General features: G+C 36.3%; 3 protein-coding genes and 1 non-coding gene across 4 annotated transcripts; 1 reads left to right on the top strand and 3 right to left on the bottom strand.

Moving 5' to 3' along the window:
- Positions 1 to 508: 508 nt before the first annotated feature.
- TRNAI-AAU (transfer RNA isoleucine (anticodon AAU)) lies at positions 509 to 582 on the bottom strand. The gene has a single exon. It is a non-coding gene; the product is annotated as a tRNA-Ile (tRNA).
- An 11,659-nt stretch (positions 583 to 12,241) lies between these two features.
- Positions 12,242 to 15,413, top strand: LOC145118812 (uncharacterized). The gene is made up of 5 exons (XM_079054477.1): positions 12,242 to 12,938; positions 13,964 to 14,000; positions 14,102 to 14,338; positions 14,442 to 14,489; positions 14,781 to 15,413. Exons 1-5 carry the CDS (start codon positions 12,583 to 12,585, stop codon positions 15,240 to 15,242), a joined length of 1,140 nt encoding a protein of 379 aa, XP_078910603.1. The 5' UTR covers positions 12,242 to 12,582; the 3' UTR covers positions 15,243 to 15,413.
- Positions 15,414 to 16,780: 1,367 nt separating this feature from the next.
- SAMBA (valine-tRNA ligase) lies at positions 16,781 to 17,782 on the bottom strand. Its single transcript, XM_079054479.1, has 3 exons — positions 17,585 to 17,782; positions 17,192 to 17,302; positions 16,781 to 17,000 (listed from the first exon to the last, which is right to left on the bottom strand). Exons 1-3 carry the CDS (start codon positions 17,742 to 17,744, stop codon positions 16,915 to 16,917), a joined length of 357 nt encoding a protein of 118 aa, XP_078910605.1. The 5' UTR covers positions 17,745 to 17,782; the 3' UTR covers positions 16,781 to 16,914.
- A 1,684-nt stretch (positions 17,783 to 19,466) lies between these two features.
- Positions 19,467 to 21,453, bottom strand: LOC145118814 (heat shock factor protein HSF8-like). The gene is made up of 2 exons (XM_079054478.1): positions 20,957 to 21,453; positions 19,467 to 20,474 (listed from the first exon to the last, which is right to left on the bottom strand). Exons 1-2 carry the CDS (start codon positions 21,260 to 21,262, stop codon positions 19,692 to 19,694), a joined length of 1,089 nt encoding a protein of 362 aa, XP_078910604.1. The 5' UTR covers positions 21,263 to 21,453; the 3' UTR covers positions 19,467 to 19,691.
- Between the last annotated feature and the right edge of the window lie 304 nt (positions 21,454 to 21,757).

Below are 21,757 nucleotides of genomic sequence, written 5' to 3'. Positions count from 1 at the left end.
AACTATGCAGATCGATGTATATTTGTGTGTGTATTTGGATTTGTGTATATTTGATGTTCCATTCTAAACCACTGAACTCGATATCTTTCATGGTTACAAGTTTAGGATTTAGGAAATTCATATTTTTTTATGTGTTCTTATATGTTAGATTTTTTATTATTGTTTGTGTGTTCATCTGGAGAGAGAGAGAGAGAGAGAGAGAGAGAGAGAGAGAGAGAGAGAGAGAGAGAGAGAGAGAGAGAGAGAGAGAGAGAGAGAGAGAGAGAGAGAGAGAGAGAGAGAGAGAGAGAGATTTTTATTTTTTATTTTAAATCTGAAAAACAAATAAAAAAAATCATATTAATAGGGGCAAATCAGTCATTTTGAAAAAAATCAAAACAGATTGGACCAAACAAGCAACAAAATGAAAACTTTGTTTGGACCAAAGTGACAATTTTGAGCAAATCAAATGGACTATTTGTACAGTTTAGTCAATTCAAATAAAAACATAACATTATTTCTAAAAATATGGCCCATGCAGGTCTCGAACCTGCGATCTTCGTGTTATTAGCACGACGCTCTAACAAGCTGAGCTAATAGGCCTTGCTGATCCTTCATTGAAAATCATCAAAATAATCCGTATTTTAGAATCTTTTACACCGAAGTCTCATATCAGACGCATTTTAGCAACAGATAGATAAACTTGTGATTTGTGAATAAAGTGTTATAAGAAAATAAACATTGTATTTTTTTCTTACATCGAAATAAATGTTGTAATATCGGTAATTTTACAGGACAAATCATATACATCAATATTTTATATTTAGAATTCATATCCTATCGAGTATGTGGTTTACGCAGAGTCATGATTATCAGATAGATTATGGGTATGTGGTTTGGGTCGAATGGCCTGGCCATTGGAATAACATAACACATGGCAATGTCTCAATGTGTTTGGATATTGACAATACTTTTGTTTTCATCACAAAAGGTTCATAAAAAGTTTAGTGAGAGGCCCCCCCTATTGGGATAATGTGAGCTTCTGTCGTATAATAAAATTTATATATTTGAAGAGTTTTTTTTTTATTTTTTTATTTTTTTATTTTTTTTATTTTTTATTTTTTATTTTTTATTTTTTAAAAATTGCCTTCACATATAGATTCTATAGGATCATAACGTGTTTGTAGGACTAAGTTCAACACATCACCTCACTTACATTCGTGAGCATCTTCTCATTTTATGCTTTATCATACATTTAAACTTTATTTTTTTTAAAGAAATATGAGTTTCACTTGTTCTAACATGAATAATAAATTAATAAGCAGGTTAAACATATTTAACACCAACTGGGCCCTGCCGTAGTCGACAACTGTATTTCATAATATTTTTTTGTCGTAACAATGGAATGCAGATTGTATATTGCTATCAAATATATACAAGAGAATCCCTATAAAACAGTTGGAATATACATCAAATATCTCTATTCTAATAAATAAATAGTTTTAATCTTCATTTCTCAAATGTCACTCTAATACAATTTCTCATTAATATTATGTCATGTGTCATGTAGATATATTAGATAACTCATTTCAAAATTCAAATTTACATTTTCAAATTATATGTTAAATTTAAAGTTATAATAACTTTAAAATTTTGATATATCTCTTAATTAATAATTTATTTAAAATAATTGATTAATAATTATAAATTTTTATTATAAAAGTTTAATTAATTTTATAACCGTGGTTCTCACAGGTTATAAACTAGTTATACATAAATACAAATATACAATCATAAATATCCAACTAATAGCCCCCTCACTTTGAGTGGGAGGTTGCTAGACCAATTGACATGGTAGTCTCTTTGTGAAGATATCGACATATTGGTAGGTGGAAGAGACGTGAAGAATGTGAATGTATCTAAGAGCGACCTTCTCCCGAGCGAAATGTATATCTAACTCGATATGTTTGGTACATTAATGTTGTATAGCTAGGGTTTCCAGATAGATAGACACAGAGCCGACTCAACCAATTCGGGGGCTCAAAGCGACCCAAAAATTTAGGGCCCTTTGATATTTAGTATAGTTAATGTTATAACCATCCTCTTTTATCCGGGCTTGGACCGGCAATAATAAATTAAAAAGTTTATAAATGGCAGAACACGAACACTATAACTAAAGGGGCCAGAATCAAAATTATATTTAAAGCTATATAAACAAGTTTAATAACGTTTAAATACAATTTTAAACAGCCTCAATTAACCATCCCTATGAACAAGTTTAGTTATTAGATTCTATATTTACACAATTTTCCTGGTGTATCATATAACATCGTTTTTACAATTTCATTATACAACTTGTTAAATTAATATAGTTTCAAGGATATATTTTCAATAGATTGAACATAGTTAATTAGACTAAAAAGGAAAACATACTAAACATGTTAAATTTTTAAATATTAAACACATAAAGGATAAAAATAAAATGTGATGGCTAGCATATATTATTGTGCAGTGTGCACCATCAATCCATCAAGGAAATAATATCATATCTTTTCTTAAAATTTCTGATTTCTTTACACAAACACTATCCCACTGTAATAAAAAAGATACAAAATGGGAAAAAAGAAGTTTGGTGTAAACTTACAACTAATCAAGACTACAGAGGTGTAATGGAGAGGCCATAATCCAACTGTGACGGAAGCAGGTGATGATGGTTAAGGGCTATAGGTTTAATGTTTTAATTTTGAGCCGTTTTTCTGTTTCTTTTATATCTTGATGGACGAAAGTTATTTAATTTTGGTAGAATATCTTCGTCTCCTTTGAATTAGGATATTTAGGTATTTTGAAATTATTGTTTTTATTTTGGTGGAGTCCCGTTCTTTTAAGTTTCTGTGATAGATGTCTTTCTTTTTGGGATTAACTCACTGTATAAACATGGTGGAGATGTTAAAGATGGTGAAAAAACAACACATGTTAGTTGTAGCACCCGATTCCTGGTACACATTTAAATTAAAGAAAATATTGCAATTTACTCTGGGACTCGACGAGTTAGAGGCCCAACTCGTCAAGTAGACTCGACTGATGATCGGGGGTTTAAGTGACCTGCTCGACGAGTCGGAAGACCGAGTCGACGAGTAGGAGCTGTTTGGATAAAACCCGAATATTTAGGGTTTGCACCCTATTTAAACACTTTATCTCGTCCCAAACCAGCCTCCATCACCCTCCCAACTCAGAGAAACCCTAGATTGGAACCCTAAACCATTTTTGAGTGATTTTGAGCTCTTTTGTGCCTTTTGTGTGTGTTTGAAGTTGAAGGAGAAGAATAGAGCTTAAGAGATCAAGAGGAAACTTGTAGATCCAGAGGTTTTGCTTCATTTTCAGTCCATTCAAGGTAAAAAGCTTGAACCTTGACCATCTATTTCCTTCTTGTTTTGGGGCTATTTTCTACCTTTTCTAAGCTTTTGAGAGGCTATGTTCAGATTTGCTTGTATATGTGGGTTTGTGCTTCATATCTGGAACCATTGAGGGTTCCCATGGCATAAAGGTGCCAACTTTTATGGCCATGGGAGACCCATGCATCATATAAACCCCATTTTATGGCTTTTTGAGCCAAAGGCCCCATGCATGTACATCAAGTTTGAAGCTTTACGTAGGAAAGGGGCCCTATGAGGTCAGATCTATGATTGGGATGCAATAAGTCCCACTGAAATCGACTGTACAGTTTTGGACAAAGAGGGACTCGGCGAGTCGGGACGCTTTTTCCCCAAAAACGTCTTCTAGAAATGGTTTTGGTTGAGTCGAAGGAACACTCAGCCTGCTAGGGGTTTGCCTTGGACCTGGAAATCATAGGACTCGGCGAGTGTATGAATAGACTCGGCGAGTCCGAGGCAATCTCGCAACTGATGAAGACGGACTCGGCGAGTTCAATGGGAACTCGGCGAGTCATAGACTGAACATCTTCTTATGAATGAAGATGAACTCGGCGAGTTCAAGAACGAACCGGCGAGTCGGTTGAAGATTGTTCGATGTGTTTTTGAAGGCGAACTCGTCGACCTCTTGCTAGACTCGACGAGTAGAAACGGGGCTATGACATTTTGTGGATATGGGGACTCGACGAGTTGGCGGGCCAACTCGGCGAGTCGAGTCAACCAGATGTTGACTTTGACTCAAAGTTGACCTTGACCATGGATTTGACTTTAACTTTGACTGGGATTGAGTGACCCTTGTAAGGGTTACGAGTAGGAGTTGATAACTTAGAAGAGTTGTCGTGTAGGGATTGAGGAGTCGGTGAGAGTCGATTTCCACACCAAGATCAGTGCAGACACTACGCGACAGTGAGGTGAGTTGCCTTCCAGTAGAAGTGGGTCTAAGGCACCAATGTCGGCCCACTAGTAGTTGTTTAGTTAAGACAATTGTCTTTGTGATAATTGTCTAGTTTGCTTTGGTTGTTATGAGTATTCTAGCATGATGTGTTATATGTGATAGTATCGGTAGGAGGAGACTAGTCCCCGATTTGGTCGCTAGGACCAATGAGTATGTCGGACGCCCCAGATATGTCTGACATCATGATTATGATATGATATTATATGCTAGCAGTAGGGGGTGAAATAGTCCCCGTGACCGGTTGAAATAGACCGAAGGGTAGGTCGGCACCCCAGAATGGCCTGACATGGGTATGTCAGCACCCTAGAACGACTTGAAATGGGTAGGTCAGCACCCCAGAACGGCTTGAAATGGGTAGGTCAGGCACCCCATAATTGTCCGGCAATATGTATGATGTTTGGTATGTGGTATGGTGGGGAAATTCACTAAGATTTGTGCTTACAGTTTCAGCTTTGGTTTCAGGTACCTCTTCATCCAAGGGGAAGGAGCCGGCGGTGTAGCAACGCATCACACACACACATTATTTCCGCATGGAGTTTTCTGGGATTGTACTCTGGTTTTCCTTACTTTTGATGACATGGTTTTGAGACACTATGTTATGGTTTTATGAATTAATGTAACATTGGCAATGTTTCGGTAACTATTTTATAAATTACTTAATTAAAAATAAAATTTTTGGCCTTGAAAATTGGGATGTTACATTAGCATATATTACCGTTTATGGAGAAGTAAGAAGCCGAACAACATATGGAACTTAGAAGGAGCCTTGTGCCGTGAATCAGAAGAAGAAGAAGTATTTCAACAGAGGTTCACACTTCACAAAATCCGTATGCAGAATTGAAGAATAGAGAGGAAGAAGATCAAGCGGCAATTTTTTTTTTTGGTGTTGCGATTAGTTTAGGCGCCTTAGCCGATTAGGGAATAAGGATATACATGGACCATTGGTTTGTGGGGCCCTCTAGATGTGGGGGCCCTAAGCCCTAACTTTGTTTCAATCAATATAAGGCCAGCCATAGATAGACATCAGAGACGTTATTGTAGTAGACTAATGTGGCGCATTTGTAACACTCTAAAAATCATAAAATTTTAAAAATTTCAGAAACAACCATTTTCTATAATTGTTTCATAAAAATATCCATTGTTTCAAGAGTAAAGTCATATCAGAGTGTCCCAAAAATCAATATCATGAAAATAAGAAGATGTGCATGAGCAGGCCTTCGCTTTCCCACGATCCTCTGAAGCACCTGAAACAATAAACTAAAATTGTAAGCCAAAGTTTAGTGAGTTCCCCAAAGGTACCAACACACAAACATATAACAACGCATATTGGGTCCACAACTAACAAACTTGATTACCCATGAGCCCACAATATGAGTCTGGCTTGCCCTTCAGGCCTACAACTCATATATGGCTTGCTCCCGAGCCCACATCCTAAGTTTGGCTTGCCCTTGGGGCCCACAACTTATGTCTGACTTGCTCCCGCGTTTGTTGGCTACCGCACAAAGCAGTATCACCACAACCCAACCATAATATGTCGACATATACATAACATATAACATATATCCAACAAACAAATAAACATATAACCAATCATCAGAAAAAGAGGCAAATCTACAGATCACTACCACATACCACATCCTATTTACCATGATACCGATCTAATAGACCATTATAACATATCATCATCCTCTATACCAGGGTACATAATCTAGTGGGCCGACATTGGTGCGTTTGACCCACAAGTATAGTGAGGAGAACTCACCTCTCAGTCGAAAATGATAGCTGAATAAATCTCTGCTCTGAATACCGGCTCTACTCGTCACCTAATCATCATATAGTGACCAATCTCAAATACAACTCAAAATATCCTTATGTCAACCCTGGTCAAAGTCGAAAGTCAAACTTGGTCAACCCAGCAGGTTGGCACGTGGAAATGGAATGGAAGTTAAAGATAAAAGTAAATTCATATCAGAGTGTCCCAAAAATCAATATCATGAAAATAGGAAGATGTGCACGATCAGGCCTTCGCTTTCCCACGGCCCTCTAAAGTACCTGAAACAATATACTAAAACTGCAAGCCAAAGCTTAGTGAGTTCTCCCAAGGTACCAACACACAAACATATAACAACGCATATTGGGTCCACAACTAACATACTAGATTACCCCTGAGCCCACAATCAGTGGCGATGCTACATGTTCATAAAGGGTGTCCATGGACACCCTTATTTTTGAAATTTTATTTACATAATATAGGATAAAAGTTATGGGACACCTATAGATAAAACAAATGGGACACCCTTTGGATATAGGTAACAGAAACGAAAAAAAAACCCAATTTTGATCTCTCATATTTGTTAATCATAATACATTTTTAATCATTAGAACTTGTAAAAAATCTAGAGCAGAAATTTAGGAGGTGGTTGAATAAACAAAACCGCTTCCATAAATACAATTACAAAGAATCTTTCAAAAGAATAATCTATACAGGCAAGTAAAATAAGTGAACTAGAAAAGAAAAACCTAAAACAACTATGATTTTTTTTACCGAAGCTGCCTGAGTGCCTTCATCTTCTCTACCTTGAATCGCCACCGGCCACCGTTGATTATTTGGTGTCACTGGTACTATCATTGGTCGTCTTTGATCTCCGACACTTGCAATTTGTCTTCAAGACTTAAAATTATGAGGGTCACAATATTGGTCGTCTCCAAAGTCCTAACTCCTCAACACCGCTCGCACGCATCATAGACCATCCTCGTCGTCCGTCGACTGGAAAACAACTATTGTACAACGCTGAAACCTGCTTCTTGATTCTCCTGCACATCTACACTCCGATTTATTTTGGGGGTAAAACTATTTCTATCTTTTAGGTTAATGTAACGCCCCGTTCTAAGAGTAATTATTCATGGATCCCCGAGATCAAGAGTAAGGGCGTTTCGGTCTTTTATGGGCAATGGGTTTTATTAGAGAAGGTTTCGGGTCGGGGTGTGTTGCTAGAAGCATAGGGCTTCTCGCCCACCTTTTCGTGGATATAAAGTTCGTCGGAAACGGATTTAGAATAAAGGAGTTATGACATTTTAAAGAAAGTGACATTTATGGCCCTTAATGGAAAAAGGTGTCGAAGTAGGCCATGCATGCAATTGGGACACGCGTGAGTACGCCCAGCGTAATAGAGCAAATGTTTGCGGGTGCAAGGACGCATACGCCCAGCGTACGCTCAGAGTCATTAAACCCTAATTTTGGGGCCAACCACTATATAAAGAACATAAGGGATCAACCCTAGCCTCCTTATCTGTTTCCTTATCCTCAGAAAACCCTAGATAGCCGTTCCATTTCCATTGTTGGGTGTGTTTGGCCTTGTGGAGCTTAGTTTGGCAAGGAAAGCTTAGAAGAAGAAAGAAGAGGTTGGCAAAGAAGGAACCTTGGTGGCTGGAGCTTGTAGATCTGAGATAGCAGCACCTTTTGCAACTACTTTAAGGTATAAAGCTTCTTGCTTGACATCTATTTTGTGTAGATCTAAGTGTTGTGGAGTTTTGACACCATTCTTGTCCCAAAAAAACCCCCAATATGATGCATGATGTGTTTTGGTTAAGATAAGTTGTCCTTTCAGACCATAGGAGAGGTCTTGAGTGAGAAAAATGAGGTCCCAATGGCTTTGGTTGCCCCATGTGTGAAGTAGGGAGGTCTTAATGGGTTAAGACCTTGAGTTAAGAGCTTTATGGACGTCAAACAGGATAAAGTTTGAGACTTTATGAGTCCTAGGCCCTTTTTGTCACTAGATCTGGCATATGGGCTTAAGTGCTTAAGCCATTAAGCACCGAGAAGGATTTTTGGTACAGACGTGCGTACGCCCCGCGTACCGGAGGAGTACGCCCAGCGTACGCCCTCTGTTGGGTTTTTGATTTTGGGCCTTAAGTGATTGGGATGTTTATGGGCTAGTGGGGCTTGGGCCGTGACTGAACATTATGGATGGAGTAATTTAGACCCAATAATTATTATGGACCTTGGATCTAGGCCCATTTGGTGAGGTGGGCCCAATTTAGTAAATTGGGCCAATATTGGGCTTTGCATGAGGATTTGGTTTTGGGTCTTGGCCCAATAAGAGGATGATGGACTTAATGAGTGTTGTGGGCCCTTGGCCTACAAAGTCATGTTGGATTCTAACTTGGTGATTATCATGTGATAGTTGGGAGTCCCGGTGAGTCAGCGGTCAGAGATTTGCAGGATTTCGGCAGTTGCAAGGTGAGTTATCCTCACTATATCGACATGGTCTATGGCACCAAGGCCGGCCCTTTATCGGATGGAAATCCGGGTATTGTTTGTTATGTTATTGTTTTGCTAGATCTGCATCCTGGTATTTAGGATGGTGTTATGTTAGTGACCTGGTTAAGGTCGGTACCCGGGATATAGGGTAATGTTATGCTAGTGACCGGTTAGGTCGGAATCCTGGTTAGGATGTTGATATGCTATGTGCTCTGTTAGACTGTTTGTCTGGTTGAGGATTGTTATGTGATTAATTGTTGTATGTGCACATGGTTGTTTGACAGGGGTTGGGTTGAGGCGGGTCCTGCTTTGTGCTGTAGGCCAACATACCCAGGGCGGACCGGATGTTCCGAAGGCCCAGCGAGCGGTCCGGATAGGCTGAAGGCCCCAAGAGGGCGGACCAGACGTGCCGAGGCTCGGAGAGTGGACCAGGCCGACTGAAGGCCCGGTGCGGGCGGACCAGTCATACTGTAGACTCAAAGAGTGGACCAGGTGGATTGAAGGCCCGGTGCGGGCGGACCAATCACACTATAGACTCGACGTACATGGCTGGACTCGGAGGGTGGACCAGGTGGACTGAAGGCCCGGTGCGGGCGGACCAGTCACACAGTAGACCCGATGTGGATGGTTGTTCTATTTATGATATGTTATGAGTATGATATGTGTGGTTGGTATTTTGGGGGTAACTCACTAAGCTTTCGGGCTTACAGTTTCAGTGTATTGTTTCAGGTACTTCAGGAGATCGTGGCAAGGCGAAGGCGTGATCGTACCGCTCCTCATGTTTTATGATTTATATGATATGGTTCTAGGGGATACTCTGATGTTTAAAGTATTTTGAAAATGAGTTGTATGAACGTAATGGTTTTTGAATGATTTAAAATGTTTTAATTTGGCTCAAATTTTATGGGTGTTACAGTTAAATTTCGTTTTGTGGTGTAGAAGCATTTGTATAAGCAAATAAATGGTTGATAGTCTTATGAAAAATCATAATCTAAACCTTATGCATAGAAACTAAACAGACATCTAGAGTTAATTACTTGCATGATTATATATGACACCTGTAAGATATTTATTAACATTATAAAATGTTTATTAAATTATTAATCCTTTTAACTTTTTAATATTAAAAATTATTTGATATTTAATAATATTTTTAAAATTGTTGTTATTTTTATATTAAAGTTAATAAATAGTTATAGCTTTGATATTAAAGTTCCTATATAATTGGATACAACGATATTATTGACACACCAACATAAAAAGTAAATTTTTTATCTGTTTATTTTGTAACTTCAGTTAAATTGGACACACTTGAATTTGAATCCTAGCTTTGTCACTGCCCACAATATGAGTCTGGCGTTCCCTCAGGCCCACAACTCATATCTGGCTTGCTCCTGAGTCCACAACATCAGTCTGGCTTGCTCTCGGGGCCCACAACTTATGTATGACTTACTTTGGGTTTGTTGGCTACCGCACAAAGTAGTACCACCTCAACCCAACCATACCATGTCTACATATATATAACCTATAACATATATCTAGTAAATAGATAAACATATAACCAATCATCAGACAAACAAGAATATCAACATATCACTACCACATACTACATCTTATTTACCAGGATATCGATCTAACAAACCGGTATAACATCAACATCCTCTATACCACGATATATAATCTAATGGGCCAACATTGATGCTTTCGACTCACATGTATAGTGAGGAAAACTCACCTCTCAGTCTGAGATTATAGCTGAATAAATATTTGCTCCGAATATCAGCTCTACTCGTCACCTAATCATCATATAGTGACCAATCTCATATACAACTCAAAATATGCAAAATACCCTTAGGTCAAGCCTGGTCAAATCTTGGTTAAAGTCAAAAGTCAAATTTGGTCAACCCAGCAGGTCGCCAACCCGTGGCCATCCATGGCCACGCCGTGGTCTCAATGCGACAAAATAGGCGTGCTCAGCCCGACCACTACGTCGTGGTGAGGCTCCACCACGCCGTGGTGATCAGTTAGAATGACTTAATTCCTTAAGCCGATTCCAATCCATTCCAGGAGTTCTCAAACTCAAAATAGGTCCAAACCACAACCTTGATGGATTAAGTTTCCAACTTTATCTTTTAAACTTTGCCAATAAGTCAAGATCAAAACCCCAAGTCCTTAATGGAGGCATAAAGCACATACCACCCATTAAGCACTTAATCCCTATAATTACTTCTCCAAAGTTTCCATAAGGGTTTCCAACACCTTCTGGACCATAAAAATCATAGCTTTAGGGACATGAATGTCCATTCCATTTTTAAGGCAAAACAGGGGAAAAAAAGGCCAAGGTTCCATGTATGGCCTCAAAACTCAAATCTACTTCGGATCCTTCTCATACTATTACACATGGTTATGTTTCGAACCTTCTCATACTATTACACATGATTATTACACATTCATCATTTGATATTAAAAATACATATTCATGAGCTTGCTACGTTTCAAGTAAATTAGACCACAAGTAGGGCTGTAAATGAACCGAACGTTCAACAAACTGTCTGTGAACCGTTTGACGGAAAGTTCGTTATTTAATAAACGAACGAACATGAACAAAAATTCTTGTTTGTTTAGCTAAACGAACGAACATGAACAATGGTTTTGTTTGTTCAATTAAGTTTTTGAACGTTCATTTATGTTCGTTAATTTAAGTTCATTATGTGTTAAATTACATTACGATATTATATGTTTGTTTATGTTAATATATTTTCAATTATATTTGTTTATCTCCGTTCGTTTATGTTCGTTTAGCAAGTTCACGAACATAAACGAATGAACATTAACAATGTAATTTGTTAACAAATGAACATAAACAAGAAAACTTGTTTGTTTACCCATTCGTGTTTGTTTATTTGTTCGGTCAACTTAAACGAATAAAAATAAACAAACCCTTGTTCTTGTTTGTTCGGTTCGTTTACGACCCTAACCCTAAAATAGGTTTGAACCAACATGGTGTTTAAATCTGGTATCATTCAAAGGAGGGAAAGCAAATGTTTCCCCACTCATCCTTGGTAAGATGTACCATTGTTGCACCTTTGACTATGGTACAACAAGAACTTCCTGAAAAAGTATCATTCATCCTTCAAATCAAGTTTTCTTTATTATACCTTTTGGATCTTATTTGTGTTAAAAATGTATCAAAGTTATAAACCTTTATTCTCAATAATAACAACATAACTACATAAGAGAAAAATGATAAAATATGGCATTATTTTACAGAAATCCGATCTTGATTATATTCTGTAATCTATAGTTTATAATTGATATGTGTAGTCTCACACAAATGGGACAAGACTTTGAGCATGATCTCTCTCATCTCAAATTGTCATGGCCAACCCAAACCCACATGATTTTTAAGCATATGATTTCCCAGACGGGAAGAAGATAGATGAGTTGTACGTTAGAGCTCTCTTCATACATATCTCCGTACAAGTAAATAATGCATAGCAAGTATACAAGTACCATTATTCATATACATCTGTAGAGTACTGTTGGAAATATGTTTGTCGTTTAGGGGTAGAGGGGTAGTAAAAGTGGGTCCCATCACTGTCAAAACTGACAAGCAATGAAGTCATCAAACTCGCTTCTTGAAAACTTGCACATCTCCCCCTTCACCACCTTCCTCCACATCTCTCTCTCTCTCTCTCTCTCTCTCTCTTTTCTTGAAAACTTGCACATCTCCCCTTCACCACCTTCCTCCACATCTCTCTCTCTCTCTGCCGTTCTCTCTTCCCAATTTATCTCTCTAAAGATCCTTCGAAACCCAGCTAGATTTCCCCATTTTTGAAGAAACTAAGAAAAACCCATATCGGTAGATTGATTGTTAGATTGTGTAAATACATATAAACACAGTACAGATGCATTGATGAGTAGGGTGTCCACCGGAATGTTATAGCGGGGGGTGGTGAATGGGTTGTGTAATTTCTCATCTCAGTGCGAAATTCGCCTTCTTTCCTCCGTCTCCGCCTACCTATCAGATCAAGAAACGAGACGACGGTAAACTAACTGCTATATACACATCCTCCTCCATGCCGCTGACATCGGCTGTCGGAGCCGTTGATGATGGCGGTGGTGGCGGTGGTGGTTGCTCGTTTGATGTGTTGTCGCTACGCACTAGAAGAGGCAACAAGATTGTAGCTTTTTATCTTAAGAATCCATATGCGAAGCTCACACTGCTGTATTCTCATGGAAATGCTGCTGATTTGGGTCAACTCTTTGACCTCTTTGTTCAACTCAAAGCAAATCTCAGAGTCAATCTTATGGGGTCGGTTTTTTCTCTTCTACCTAACTTTTTCCCCTAAATTAATGTTCCCAAATTATCGACATTTAGCTTACGAATGTTTGTTTGAATTGAATTTCCTGTTTAGGATAATGAAACTTTCCCTTTTTCTTTTTCTTTAATTTGCAAGAAATCATGATATTCTTTTCTTGAATCTTTGGTTATATAATCTTATCTAGCTTTCTGCAATCTCTAATGTAATGGGTATTTCTCTCTCTCTCTCTCTCTCTCTCTCTTTTTTGTTTATTTTACTTTTACTTTAAAGAAAGTTTTGATCTTTATCTATGGATGTAGTCTCTTCATGATTTAGTTACAGTGTGTTTTGACCCCTTTAGATATGAATGATCTCTTTGAATGTCAAATCTCTATGTGCAAAGTTGTTAATAACTCGTATAAAGTTTGATGTTTGTTTTTTTGTTTTACTTACTTACTTAAATCATGATATTGATTTGACTTCACTTCTTATGCTCTTTGATGTGATTGATTTTGGACTTTTTGGTTTTTTGTTCTTCTCTTTAAAATTTGATTTGGATTTGGATTTGGATTTTATGAATGCTATATTTAGTTTGATGCATGAAGTATCCTTTTCTCCTTTCATGTCAAAATAATGTACAAAAAACTAAAAGATTTCAAGATTTGTTTTCTAAAATATAGAAAATCTTTACAAGATCCTTTTGGTAGATAATATAGATATGTATAGCATTACAATTATGTTTTTTCCTAATCCACTTTCTTGAACTTTTTGGCTTGGTTAATAATTGTATCTTGTGGAGATAAAAATAGAAAAAAGAAAAAAAAAAGTCGTTAGCTTTTGTAGGATCTTACTTCTTTTCTCTGGTCTTTGGCTATAAAGTATCTGGAAAAAGGGTAGAAACTGAAACCCTAATTTCCCAATTAGGTTTTTTACTTCTTTTAGTTAAGTATTGGCGATGAGATTTTTACAGTCATCTTTTTCACTTTCACATTCATATATGAATAGTTTCTTTTTTGATTTTTTTTTTCATTTACAGATATGATTATTCAGGCTATGGTGCATCAACTGGAAAGGTAAACTTGTGAATAAACAATATCCAATTACCAAATATCGATAATTTGGGATTATACAAATGTGATTAAAAATTCATTTTTTTTTGTTAAATAAATTTCAGGCAAGTGAGCTGAATACATATGCAGACATAGAAGCAGTATACGAGTGTCTTCAAACGGAATATGGAGTCAGCCAAGAAGACTTGATTCTTTATGGTCAATCAGTAGGAAGTGGGCCCACATTGCATTTGGCTTCTAGATTGCCCAGGTTAAGAGGCGTTGTTTTACACAGTGCTATTCTTTCTGGCCTTCGTGTTGTCTGCCATGTCAACTGCATGTTTTGCGTTGACATTTACAAGGTTCTTTTTTTATTTTTTATTTTTTTTATTTTTTTTTTATATTCATTTCAAATTCTTAATCTTGTTTTTTGGACTCTTATTATCTTATATTTTTGATTTGCAGAATGTTAACAAAATTCGGAAGGTGAAATCCCCCACACTTGTGATACATGTAAGTCTTGGCCTGAATGGGTAATGATGTCTGTCTGGAATCTGGTCTCTGGATAAAGCGTTAAATGACCATTTATACCCTTACATTACAAATAACAAATTTCATAATGTTCATCACTTTTATTAAGCTAGTTTTTTATTTTGGCTTAACTCATTAAGTAAAATAGAAACAGCCATGAGCCATGTAAATGTATAGCTGTCTTGTCTTAGACTAAGTGCTTAAGGGATGGGATGACTACTGAATTATTGTTTATATGAATCTTTTAATAATTTGATGATGTAAAAATGACAGGGCACCGAGGACGATGTGGTAAATTGGCTACATGGAAACAGGCTATGGAAGATGGCTAAGGACCCGTATGAACCCTTATGGATCAAAGGAGGTGGACACTGCAACTTAGAATTATACCCTGACTACATTCGTCATCTTTACAAGTTCATATATGAAATGGAGATCATGACCACAAAAACTCGTCTTTCAAAGATCAAATTATCAAAAAAGACATCATCTGCCTGTCGTTGTTCTTCTTGTTGTATAAAAGTCGGGCAGCCAAGCTGGGGCTGCCCGAAATGCCCTAAACCTCGTTGCCCGGAGTGTTGTGGCCTGCCAAGTTGTTGTTTGAACTGGAACAGTTGCTGTTGCGGGTGGGTGAAACCGAAATGCCCGGATGTGAAGTTACGTAAATGCCCTTCGTGTTTCGGATGTGGATGTTTTACGTGTTTAGGGAAGTGTGTGAGGTGTTCGTGTTGGTGATATAGGTTTCGGGTGGGTGTGGGTATACATGTTATGTTAGGATTACGAGAAGGGAAGGTTATAATCGTAATTTAACGGTTTGTATAGATTTTCTACGGCTCGTGAACAAGTGCATGAAAATGGCGAAAACAATAGGTATTTAGAGCTTTGATGATAACTCGGTTTTCTCTAGATTTCTTTCTATTTTCTTCCAAAAAAAGTATTTACATATTTATGGTGATTTGTTCATTTATACGCACGAGTGAAACGTTTATAGATCATACCAAACCGATCATGTTTTCAACCAAAAACCATGATATGGTGGAAAATCGGGCTAAGGTTATCTAATTTAATCACAAGTTTTTCATGTTTCTTTTTAGTCCATTCTTTATATAGGTCTCTTTTCCTTCCCTCTCTAGTTTGTGCAAGATTGTAGATCCCATTTCCCCCAAAGAAAGTGGACAATAAAGCGAAGAAAAAGGGAAATAAGAAACATAAGGTATAAAAAGATGACAATAGTAGAGTTCTAATGAAAGATGATATTAAGAGAAAATCAGGTAGTTACTTTTCTTTTTGATGGTGAGAGATTATATATAAGAATAAACGAGGGGTTGTGCTATAAATATCTCCCATTCACTCACATAAATAGTCACATCAAGGGGTATACAAACACTATTACACTCACATGGAGAAGGGGTACACAACATTGGGGGGTATGTATACAAATTACCTAAATAAGATGCCCAAAATTAAAATTATAGATGTATAAAATTACTTGGTTATATTATGAGAGAGGATTCCGAGGCTAGGTTAAGACGTAAAACAATATCTGAAAATCAATTTAGTTTCATGCATGAGAGATCGACAACCAAGGCAATCCATCCTCGGATGCATTGTGGAGAAAAATAGATAAAAATGATGGAGAAGGCGTATGCTCGTGTATTGTGAGATGATTTTGAGGACCCTATGATCGAGTTAAATGTTAGGTTGGATACTTGGAAAACGTCATTGGAAGAAAGAGTGTTATGAATCATAACAATTAAGACGATATATATGGTGTAATTTTAACGGGAACTAAATAGTGAATGAGTATACATATCATTATTTAGCAAGTTGTATACCAAAATGAGAGTTTCAAGTACCTAACATCTATAAAGGTGTTGAATATGACATATGAGTTCTATGTGACAAAAAGGCCTAACTGAAACTAAAAAGAAAAATTCTACATGGTGGTTATAAGGTCAACTTTGTTGGACAAGATAACCAACATATGAAGGTTTTCCTTTTATTCTTTATCATGGGCCAACGTTTCATATGTAGGTTTTCCTTTTATTCTTTATCATGGGCCAACGTTTCATATGTAGGTTTTCCTTTTATTGGAGGTTGTTAATGGAAGTAGTCTTCCTACAATCCTACCCTCAAGTAGAGGTTGCCTATATCTGACCTTCCCCTTGTCACATTTTAATGGGGCTAGGTATTTTTGTTGCATTTTTAATAAAATGAGTTCATGTTAATGCTTGTTAAGATGGATCATTTGATTGGAAAAAAAAAAAAAAAAAAAAAAGTAAATGGCCCACATTTATGTATATATATCAAATAATGGTTAAAAACCCAAACCAAATTAACTGCAACTTGAGTTGAATGAAGTTGTAATATACTACTAATAATATGCAGCCACTGAATACAAAGTTTTCTACTTGAATGAAGATACATTATTCTGATGCCTTTTCTGAGCCAGCTTATGCTTCATTGTTTCTGCATGCTTTGTAACAAGACCACCTGTAGAACCCAATAAGAAACTTAAAACTTAAAACTTAAAACTTAAAACTAACTAATATGATGCTTTCATTATGATCTTGGAAGACTTAACACATCATGATTTGAATTAGTCAAAGTTAGGGTTCATAAATGACAATTTCGATAATGGGACTAATGTTTGGTGATTGATGATTGATGATTGATCGTTTTACCTGGGCGTGAAATAAGGTGAATACGTGAACGAGGTCCTTCAAACATCCAACTATCTTCATCCAACATTCTTACTTCCTTGTTTAGTGAAGCCATCAAATCAGATTTCAAAGCTGCAATTACAGTTTACAACACTAAATCTGTAAATCATCTTCCATATGAATGTTTCAAAATGCGTTACTGTTGCCTCATATTAACCCTAGTACTTTTCAATTCAGAATTCACTGAGCTTTTGTAACAAAATTCAAACACCCACAAGTAAAATTGCAAACAACATGATCGAAACCTAGAAATATAGAAGCGAATTAAAAAGTTATTCGGATGGAAATGTTCATTAAAAATAAGTAATATGATCTGTTTACGATAATATATAGACATGGTTATAGATTTTAAACCTCGAAGAGCCTCATCTTTACGATCTTGGATAGTAATGAGATCGGTTGAGAAATGGACCTCATCGGCGCCTAGTGATGAAGACATAACGTTGGCTCCTATTATCGCCGTCGTCGATATCGACGACCTCGCCGGTGATGACGTCAGTGAACTGTTGCTCATCGGCTCTGTTCTCGATTTTCAAACGAACTAAAGTAAAACTTTGTTGGGGATTTTAATTTCATCTGAATCCCTTCAATATATATCCCAAATTCCGAACTAAAATATTATTATTAATCTTGTCCCTCAGCTTGTGAACGTTACAATACCACCCCCAAACTTTCTAGTTTACCAAGCATCTTTCAAGTTAGCATTGATGATTTAATTAGAGAAAATAACAAATATATCTATTAAAATAAATTAAGAATTAAACAAAAATTAATAAATTCTATAAGACTATCCCCATTATCAATCCAACCCAACCCAATTTTTTTATAAAAATTTAATTTTTCTTTCCTCCATCTATACAATCCAACCCAATCCAATCCAATTATTCACACACATTAACAATCCAAACCAATCTAATTTAATATTAAAAACTATATAAAAAAGTTTATATTAATATTGGTCTTGTTTTGTTTTGTAGAGAACAATAAATTATATATTACAGTATATTTTATTTGATTTTTTACTAAGTATAAAACGTAGTTATTAACTAAATTAGATTTAAATATAAAAGTTAATTTAAGTCCACCTATCTAAAAAGGACACTTGACAACATAAAGAAATAAAAAATACACAAACTTTTTGGCGAGCCTTTTGGTGAACGACTCGTTGGGGCAGCCTAGATCATCAAATATGTTTCATTTTTCTTTTTATTTTTTAATTTTTTTGACGAGACAATCCTAAAAGATCACCAATGGGGATAGTCTAATAACCATGAATCTCATAGGTCCAACTTGTGAAATTGACCTTATATATAACGTCTTCTTCTCTTCTCGAGTTTTTTTCTTTATGAAATCTTTCTCAAACAAATATTTATTCTTAAAGAATACAAAGCTCTCTTTTGCATTGAAATGATATGTGAAGATTCGTACAACAAAAATGTTCAAAAAAAATAATTAAAAGGTCATGATTTTTATAAAAATATGAAACTTTATGCGGTGAACATAATATTATTATTATTATTATTATTATTATTATTATTTTCTTTACAAAACGACACTGCTCGGGCATGTTTGAACTAGTCAAACATGCAAAATAATTTTTATTTCAAAACAACCTTGATTTAGGCATTTCGCAAGTTATATGGTAATTTTGCAAAGGGTAATTTTGCACGTTGAATATGTGAAATTAATGGTTATTTGGGAAAAAAAACATGTTATTTTTACCTAAGACCTCTTCTAATATATTATACATTTTCTCTTTGAAACATATACTCCAAATAAAAACACAATTTAGATGATATATGTTTACATGAGCTTTTACATTCAACATTCTTGTGGTTTAGGTTGTGTTCACTGTTTAGCGTCACAACTAGCTGATAAGCTAGCTTATTTGTCGAGTTTTTTAACTTTTTATGTTTGACAAATAAAAAAATAGCTTATAAGCTAGCTTTTTAAAAGTTTTTAAATTTTTTTTCAAATATACCATTTAATTAATTATAAAAACGCATTCTTTTAAATATCATTTTATGTCATTTTATATTTTTCAGGTAGCTTTTGAGCTAGTTTTACCAAATGATATTTTTTATCAGCTAGCTGAAAAGCTGGTACACCAAACATAATGAAAGTTGTGGATACACTTATTTATATTTGTTTTTAATTTATTTATTTACTATCAACTACTATCCACGGGTCTATCATTCGGTCAAGAGATCTAACAAACTCTAAAGTATTTAAAAAATTTATCTTAAAAACAACTTATATTCATCAATAATCAATACCACTATCATTATGTTTGTTAAACGGGAGTTTTAACTAGTAATTTTTTTTTTAGTTTTCACAAAATTATAAGACACGAGTCTGTAAAATCCAGCATAAGCCTCCCCCTCTAAGGTCAAAATGGTAAAAACGACCATAACACTATTTTATCTAACTACATTTGTACATACTATTCAAACATATAACCTCAACCTTGTTTCATATCTGAGGAAAGAAGTCCCATTTGTTGGGTCAGCTCCTGCAGCTCACCCTTGGGACTTCCGTTTCCATTCATCAGAGCCGGGCCCATATCCTGTGGGCCCGGCTCGAAAAACTGCTCCCAAAAATTCAACTCCACATCACCACCAGGAGACAAACTCCCATTCTCCAAAATCTTTTCAATCAAATCCCCATTCATCACATCTTCCACCATATCAGCTAGATAAAACTCACCGGAGGCTGGCGGCGGCACCACCTCCTGAATCATAACTCCGGGAGGTGGAGGTGGAGGTTGGTATTTGACAATCTGTCCATCGTCTTCCTTAATCCTCCGTTTTTTATTATTCCCTTCTGTAATAAGCTTTGTACCCTCGTTTTGTTGTACAAAATGTGCCAAAAATCCGGGGCTATTGACTGCTTTTGCTAAAAAGGACATCATTTGTTGTTGCCTTTGTTCCATGCCTTGAAGACGTTGCACCATTGATTGCATTGTGTTATCGGTGGCTTGTTGTTGTTGTCTTAATCTAACAAGCTCTTGCATTAACACATTTTTGTCTCTTTTTAGTCTTTCCACCTCTTCTTCTAGACCGAATTTTCCAACTTCTACACATGAGGTGACTGAAGGGGTTTGTAATTGTGTGTTTGGTTGATGGTGGTGGTGGGGTGGTGGGGCGGGTTTCCGGCGGATTATGGTTTTGAGGAGGTGTTTTTGACCACGTAAGAATCCTTCGTTTGCAAATTCCCATCGATCGGGGTCCACTTTCCTAAATCCCTGTTTTTCACCACAAAAACAAATGAAATTTGATTATAAATTTATACCATATGTCCTCAAATCAGTGAAATGTTATGTTCAAAGTAATTACTAAACATGAAATGAGGGGATTGATTTGTGTAATTGTGTCCTGTTGTCAAGCGCAGATAATTTAATCATAATATTATGACTAAATCAAATGAAGCTCTCAAATTGTTACCTTGTGATAAGCAACTATAAGATAACCCTACAAAGCGGTTAAGCCAAGATTAATAGCATCAATAATTTACTTTCAAATGTTCTTGAAAAACCTTGCTATTTCAACAAGGATTCAAAAGGGGTTTTAAGTTTTAACCCAATTCTATGAAAAATGAATGTTCAGAACCTCCTTAACATCTTCCAACAGGGAGATTTATGAAACATATACCTAAGGTGTCCCTAATTAAAACTAACATAGCAATTGAATAAGAATCAATGAAAGAGTAAGGGGAATAGAATAATACATAAGTGTTGAGCTGTCGTACGAAGCTAGAAAAATTGTTGTGTTTGAAGTTTTTGGGCAAAAGATCCTTAGCAAACTCGGCAGGGTCTCGCACGATGAAGCTGTTATTGGTAGCACTCCAGGAAACAATCATATCGGTTGAAGGATCATCCACCATATCGTATGTCTTCACCAAGAACGGTGGAGGGGAATTAGCGGTCGGCATCGGAGCCGGAGCCGGAGCCGGAGTGGATGAAGGCGGAGCAGTACCAGCAGCGTCTACAGCGACAGCGGCAGTGGCACCATTATCACTCTTAGCAGGTTCCATGGTAACGAATGCGGGGCTTCACAGAGGGTTTTGGAACGCCATTGATCGAATTTAAAAACCCTATGGTAGTTGGGGAGATCTGTGGAAGAAAATTTGTGAATATGCGTTAGGGGTTTTGAGAAGTTAGAAGACGAAAGGCAAACGCAGTGAAGAACTTGTTTTTAGACCTTGCACATATGGTCGATCTCTAACTTGGTGTTAAAGTCTTTATTAGTATTTTTTTCTTTTCTTTTCTTTTTTATCCTTTTTTGAGGTAGATATGAGTTTTTTAACCCAAAAATTAAACCAAATCGGAATGGTTTGTTGTATTCCATTTCCAAAGTTAAAAACTTAGTTATCGGATAAAATCACAAACGGGCAACAAGTGTGATAAGAGCAAATACATATAAAAATCAAGATAAATTTATTTTTTATATCCAAATTATAAATAACCAAAATGATTGACATCTTATTTAGATTAAACATTAAAGTTGTAAACCGAGTCATTTAGTTAGA

Source organism: Lactuca virosa, chromosome 6, assembly GCF_052849685.1.
Source record: "Lactuca virosa cultivar CGN04683 chromosome 6, Lactuca_virosa_CGN04683_v6, whole genome shotgun sequence".
Classification (NCBI taxonomy): Eukaryota; Viridiplantae; Streptophyta; class Magnoliopsida; order Asterales; family Asteraceae; genus Lactuca; species Lactuca virosa.
The sequence above is the reverse complement of the archived record's forward strand: the minus strand, read 5'-3'. Positions and strand labels throughout refer to the sequence as shown.

Coding starts and splice junctions, on each gene's coding strand:
- LOC145118812 (XM_079054477.1), top strand. CDS start 12,583: ATGGGTTGTGTAATTTCTCATCTCAGTGCGAAATTCGCCTTCTTTCCT. Junction 12,939..13,963: donor CTCAGAGTCAATCTTATGGG/GTCGGTTTTTTC, acceptor TTTCATTTACAG/ATATGATTATTCAGGCTATG. Junction 14,339..14,441: donor TTTGCGTTGACATTTACAAG/GTTCTTTTTTTA, acceptor TTTGATTTGCAG/AATGTTAACAAAATTCGGAA.
- SAMBA (XM_079054479.1), bottom strand. CDS start 17,744: ATGAGCAACAGTTCACTGACGTCATCACCGGCGAGGTCGTCGATATCG. Junction 17,303..17,584: donor TAAAGATGAGGCTCTTCGAG/GTTTAAAATCTA, acceptor CTGTAATTGCAG/CTTTGAAATCTGATTTGATG. Junction 17,001..17,191: donor TCACCTTATTTCACGCCCAG/GTAAAACGATCA, acceptor TGGGTTCTACAG/GTGGTCTTGTTACAAAGCAT.
- LOC145118814 (XM_079054478.1), bottom strand. CDS start 21,262: ATGGAACCTGCTAAGAGTGATAATGGTGCCACTGCCGCTGTCGCTGTA. Junction 20,475..20,956: donor TACGACAGCTCAACACTTAT/GTATTATTCTAT, acceptor GGTGAAAAACAG/GGATTTAGGAAAGTGGACCC.